The sequence below is a fragment of the Chiloscyllium plagiosum genome, chromosome 10 (assembly GCF_004010195.1).
Source record: "Chiloscyllium plagiosum isolate BGI_BamShark_2017 chromosome 10, ASM401019v2, whole genome shotgun sequence".
Lineage (NCBI taxonomy): Eukaryota > Metazoa > Chordata > Chondrichthyes > Orectolobiformes > Hemiscylliidae > Chiloscyllium > Chiloscyllium plagiosum.
Genome location: NC_057719.1, coordinates 87195317 through 87201292, shown reverse-complemented (window position 1 = coordinate 87201292; position 5976 = coordinate 87195317). Strand labels below are relative to the sequence as shown.

At 50.6% G+C, this 5976-nt stretch overlaps 2 protein-coding genes across 2 annotated transcripts in view; both read left to right on the top strand.

Annotated features, from left to right (window-relative positions):
* Nucleotides 1–1742, top strand: part of dll4 (delta-like 4 (Drosophila)) — a 31076-nt gene extending 29334 nt beyond the window's left edge. Inside the window, exon 11 of the mRNA XM_043698311.1 lies at nt 860–1742. Coding sequence (XP_043554246.1) covers nt 860–865 — 6 coding nt within the window. The 3' untranslated portion in view covers nt 866–1742. The remainder of the gene's footprint in view (nt 1–859) is intronic.
* Nucleotides 1743–3294: 1552 nt separating this feature from the next.
* chac1 (ChaC, cation transport regulator homolog 1 (E. coli)) overlaps nt 3295–5976 on the top strand; it is a 9074-nt gene continuing 6392 nt past the window's right edge. The window contains exons 1-2 of the mRNA XM_043698310.1: nt 3295–3580; nt 5308–5343. Of these exons, the coding sequence (XP_043554245.1) occupies nt 3371–3580; nt 5308–5343 (246 nt within the window). The 5' untranslated portion in view covers nt 3295–3370. The remainder of the gene's footprint in view (nt 3581–5307; nt 5344–5976) is intronic.

Genomic DNA, 5976 nt, shown 5'->3' with positions numbered 1-5976 from the left:
GGGAGGGTGATGGGGAGAGGGTCCCTTAGTGGGATAGGGGGAGAGGGAGGAGGTCCCTTGGTGGGAGAGTGTCCCATGGTGGGAGAAGGAAAGGGGGAAGGGCCATGTGGTGGGTGAGGGGGAGGGGGAGAGGTTCCCATGGTGGCGGTGGGTCAGAGGGTCCCTTGGTGGGGCAGGAGGGAGAGGGGTTGGGGGGTTTGTGAGTCTGGGACGAGGTTGAGGGGTGAAGACTGAGTTAGGCGAGAACATTCACTTTCATCTATTGAAAGCCTGGAGTGGGGAGCCGAGCGACACTGTCCCTGGAGGGTGTGGGCTGGGTGGGGAAGGTCTGTCACTCAGCGTCTGGCTTGTCTCTGAGTGGAAGGTTTGTGTAGTTTGAATGGCCGGGGCTATGTCAGAGAGTAGCTCAGTGAGATGATGAATCCTAATTGGACGGCACGGTGGCACAGTGGTTAGCACTGCTACCTCACAGCACCAGGGACTCGGGTTCAATTCCCACCTCAGGCGACTGACTGTGTGGAGTTTGCACATTCTCCCCGTGTCTGCATGGGTTTGCTCCGGTTTCCTCCCACAGTCCAAAAATGTGCAGGTCAGGTGAATTAGCCATGCTAAGTTGCCCGTAGTGTTAGGTGTAGGGGAATGGATCTGGGTGGGTTGCGCTTCGGCGGGTCAGTATGGACTTGTTGGGCCGAAGGGCCTGTTTCCACACTGTAACTAATCTAATCCAGCACTGAGGAGCCTCAGCATTATGACTGATAACCTGGACATGACAGTCCCTGAGGGGGGGGGGGGTCTGACCCAGTGGAGAGGTGATAGCATTGGAAATGACCACCCTTTCTCTCTGCCTCTCTTTGTGCAGGTTTAATTGCTTGATGCAGGAGAGCTGACAGTCTGTCGAGAGGTTCTCCCACCCTGTCTGTTCACACAAAGTGGGACTGCTCTTTTATTTATTCACCACTTGCTCCTGGGTCTGAGGAGCTGAAGACTGGGGCCTGTGTGCGATGAGGGTGACGTTCTGCCTCTCAGATTCTCTGGATGGCATGGTGCCCTTGGCGATTAACTCCACCAACCCTTCAGCCCAACGGGTGGCTGCTAGGGGAAGAAAGCAGGAAATTGGCTGGGAGCCGTGGTCGTGGAATGAACGGAAAGCTCCAAGGGTGCATCCAGGACCTCAGGGACACCACGCTGAGTGACACTACATGAATTCACACCACTGTTCTCACTTGGAGATGCTGCTGTATTTGTGAAGGCATACAGGCCCGGGAGCCTGATGCATGGCCCGGTCTCTATTTATTATTTCAGAAGGGCAGGTGAATTGTATCAGAACCATTTTCTAACCTTGAGGCACCCAATTCCTCATTCACACCAACTGAGGTAGCCCAGGGCCTGGATTTGAGATAAGCCCCAGGCAGGGGCACTTTGGACTAAGCCAAGATCACACACTGACTCCCTCGACCCAGAGACTGGATTAACATCTTCATGTGAAGCAGACAGACAGCAGGGTCTCAAATACAGACAGCCCCATTATGATCCCTTGATAATGTTATTTTTGTTAAGGTTGGGTATTTCATAATTAATTTAAATGTGAAGCACTGAACTTTCTACTTTTATATAATTATTTTGTATATAATGTATATTTATAAATGTCTTCACATGTAAATACACTTATCACTTCACACATGGTTTTAACTCCTTGGCAAAGTTTGAATTTATTTTTTTGTCCAATGAAATCATTTTCTGCTCCAAAATTTGCCTCTTTGTGTCCTTCATTCTTCAGGGTCAGGCCTCACCCTAGACACACTCTGCGCTGAGTATTACTCTGGTTTTAAATTCATTAATGTTCATTCAGTTACACTGGGTGTGAGCATCAACTGGACCTGCAAGACATTGCAAGTCTCATTCTATTATCCCCGTGCTGTCCCTGTCCTGGGAGAGTTTGATGGGGACAGTGTAGAGGAAGTTTTGCTCTGCATCTAACCCTGTGTTGTCCCTGTCCTGGGAGTGTTTGATGGAGACAGTGTAGAGCAGCTTTGTTTTCAATTTAAAAGAGATTTACTCGGTAGCTATGGTTAAGAGGGCATATGGGATACTTGCATTTATTAACTGGGGTGTCGAATGTAAGAGCTTGGGAGGTGATGCTAGAACTGAATAAAATGCCCCGAAATTATTGTGTGCAGTTCTGGGATCCATATTACAGGAGAAATGTGATTGCACTGGAGACAGTGCAGAGGAGATTTACCACGATGCTACCTTGGCTGGAGAGTTTCAGTTATGAAGAGAGATTGGATAGACTGTGGTTGCTTTCCTTAGAGCAGAGGAGATTGAGAGGGGACATGATTGAGATGGATAGAATTAAGAGGGGCATGGACAGAGTAGACGGGAAGAAATCTTTCCCCAGCTCGCTCTGTCTGAACTTCGCTCTCCCTCTATCTGTTCCTGCTGGTTCTGATGCAATTTCTTCGAGGTGTTTCATTCCCTGGAGGACCCATTCACTGATTGGTAAGTTCTAAATCTAAACCTCACCCAAGGAAACACTGATTGGTCAACTGTTGCATTAACAACCCGCCCACTGAAACTGTGAGACAGCGTCGAGAGAGGCAGACACACACACACAGGGCCGGGAGAGAGATAAGGATAAGGATAAGGATAAGGATAAGGACGGACAGAGAAAAAGAGACAGAAAGAGTGGGTGAGACACACAGACAGAGAAGCACACATACATGCACACAGAGAGAAACAGACAGACGGGGAGAGGGACGGAGTGAGACAGGTAAAGTGAGAGTGTCAGAGAGAGAGAGTGAGTGTTTCAGAGATTATGTCAGAGACAGAGAGTGAGAGAGGGGGACAGGTTGTCAGAGACAGACAGGGAGTGAGAGAGGGGGACAGGTTGTCAGAGACAGACAGAGAGTGAGAGAGGGGGACAGGTTGTCAGACGATCAGTATCGAGTGAGTGCAGCATTGTCAGAGGGTCATGGTGGAGGGAGTGCAGCATTGTCAGAGGATCAGTATGGAGGGAGTGAGAGACAGACAGGGGAGTGAGAGAGGGGGACAGGTTGTCAGAGACAGACAGGGGAGTGAGAGAGGGGGACAGGTTGTCAGAGACAGACAGGGGAGTGAGAGAGGGGGACAGGTTGTCAGAGACAGACAGGGGAGTGAGAGAGGGGGACAGGTTGTCAGAGACAGACAGAGAGTGAGAGAGGGGGACAGGTTGTCAGAGACAGACAGGGGAGTGAGAGAGGGGGACAGGTTGTCAGAGACAGACAGGGGAGTGAGAGAGGGGGACAGGTTGTCAGAGACAGACAGGGGAGTGAGGGGGACAGGTTGTCAGAGACAGACAGGGGAGTGAGGAGTGAGGCTGCACTGGTCACCGATGCCGCCACAGGTGAGTGAGGATGTGGAGGGACCTGCACTCCCCCAGGATCACCCGAGTCTCCAGGAACAGCCTGTGTGGATCTTCGGGTACGGCTCTCTCATCTGGAAACCGGGATTTCAATTCACCTCCAGGAGGATTGGTTTTATCCGGGGATACAGCAGGAGGTTCTGGCAGGGAGACTCCTATCACCGTGGGAACAGGCGGGCAGTAAGTGAACATGTTCATCAGGAATGTCTGAAAGGACTCTCTCAGAGGGAGCTGGGCGGGGAGTTCCAGGAGGTCTGCAAACTGGGGTCTCCCTGAGTTTGGGAACTGCTACAATGTCACAGAGACTGTACGGAATAAGGGGAAGGTCACTGGGCTAATGTTCTGGGAATCAAATCCGATATCAATCTGAAATTGAGACCTTGTAACCATGATCAATTATAAAACTGATCTTTTAGGGAAGGAATTCTGCTGTTCTCTCCTGGTCTGGTTTACACGTGAATTCAGACCCACAGTGATGGGGTTGCCTGTTCTTGAGGAATCTGCAAAACATGGCCCATCACTGTGGGTGGGCGGGCAGGGAGCTCACACAGAAACCCCTGACCCGTCTCTGTGGGGTGTCACATAGAAACCCCTGTCCCGTCTCTGTGGGGTGTCACACAGAAACCCCTGTCCCGTCTCTGTGGGGTGTCACATAGAAACCCCTGCCCCATCTCTGTGGGTGTGTCATACAAAAACCCCTGCCCCATCTCTGTGGGGAGTGTCACACAGAGACCCCTGTCTCGTCTCTGTGGGGGGGGGGGGTGTCACACAGAAACCCCTGTCTCGTCTCTGTGGGGAGTGTCACACAGAAACCCCTGTCTCGTCTCTGTGGGGAGTGTCATACAGAAACCCCTGTCTCATCTCTCTGGGGGGGGGGTGTCACACAGAAACCCCTGTCCCATCTCTGTGGGGAGTGTCACACAGAAACCCCTGTCCCATCTCTGTGGGGAGTGTCACACAGAAACCCCTGTCCCATCTCTGTGGGGGGGGGGGTGTCACACAGAAACCCCTGTCCCATCTCTGTGGGGAGTGTCACACAGAAACCCCTGTCCCATCTCTGTGGGGAGTGTCTGTGGGGGTGTCACAGAGACTCTTGACCTTTCATTAACCGAGAGGAATTGAATTACTCTCATTGTCTCATCACTGCTGTAACCCAGGAAACAGCAACCAATTTCTACTCAATTAGTGGCAATGTGATAACGACCAGATTATCTGTTCTTTTTGTGATGTTGATAGTGACCATGACACTGAGGGTAACTCCCTCATTTGTTCTTCATAACAGTGCTGTGGGATCCTTTACATGTTAGAGACAAAAAAAACTACAGATGCTGGAATCCAAAGTATACAAGTAGGGAGCTGAAAATGTGTTGCTGGAAAAGCGCAGCAGGTCAGGCAACATCCAGGGAACAGGAGAATCGACGTTTCGGGCATAAGCCCTTTTAAAGGCTTATGCCCGAAACGTCGATTCTCCTGCTCCTTGGATGCTGCCTGACCTGCTGCGCTTTTCCAGCTACACATTTTTCAGCTCTGATCTCCAGCATCTGCAGTCCTCACTTTCTCCTCGTAGACAAGTAAGGGAGGCTGGAAGTACACAGGAAGCCAGGCAGCATCAGGAGGTGCAGAAGTCAACATTTCGCGTATTCCCTGAAAAAGGGTTATACCCGAAATGTCGACTTCTCCACCTCCTGATGCTGCCTAGCCCAGGGTAGAACTTGATGCTGGCTCAGCTGCAGGGCCCCAGAGTGTGAGGGAATCATAGAGACAGGCTGTACTCCATCACTGCATGGGATGGCTCTAAACTGCTGTTTACAGTGTGACCCACAAACTCTGTTTGCAGCCTGGAGCTGCCCCTTTTTGTCTCCGTATACAAGCTAATTATTTGGGTTTGGTTTTGTTTTGTTTTTCAGCCTGGCCGTGTTGTCACATTGCTGGAAGATGCTGATGTGAGTATTTTACAGTGACGTAATGTTTTGAAACACGGAACAGCACTGCCTCGGTCCAGATCACAGACACTGCAGCTTACACAGTTGGGAAAGGAAGAAAACATTCGAAGTTTGAATGACGTTGAGGAAACCATTGTCAAGGAAACCATTTGGTTTAAGAATGAGTTATAGAACACAGGAGAGGCCCTTCGGTCCATTGAGTCTGCACTCACCTACCTACACCAGTCCCCCTTTCCAGCACAAGGGTCCATTGTCTGGAATGTAATGACCCCTCAAAATCTCGTCCAATATCTTTTTAAAGGTTGTGGGTTTGCCACCTTAAAAACTCTCCACGGCAGTGCATTCGAGATTCCCAGCATCCTCTGAGTGGAAAACATTTCCTCAAATCCTCTCCTGCCCTTCACTTTATAATTATGCCCATTCATTATCGATCCTTCAACCCTATTCTATTCACCCTAACCACGCCCCTCATAATCTTATACATCTCTATCCGTTCCCCCAACCTTCTCTGCTATATAGAAAGCAACCTGAAAGCAGCCCCTCCAACCGTAACAAGGACAGTACCCCCCCCCCCCCCCCCCCCCCCCCCCCCAACCTTCGCATAAACCAAATCATCCGCTGACATTTCCGCCA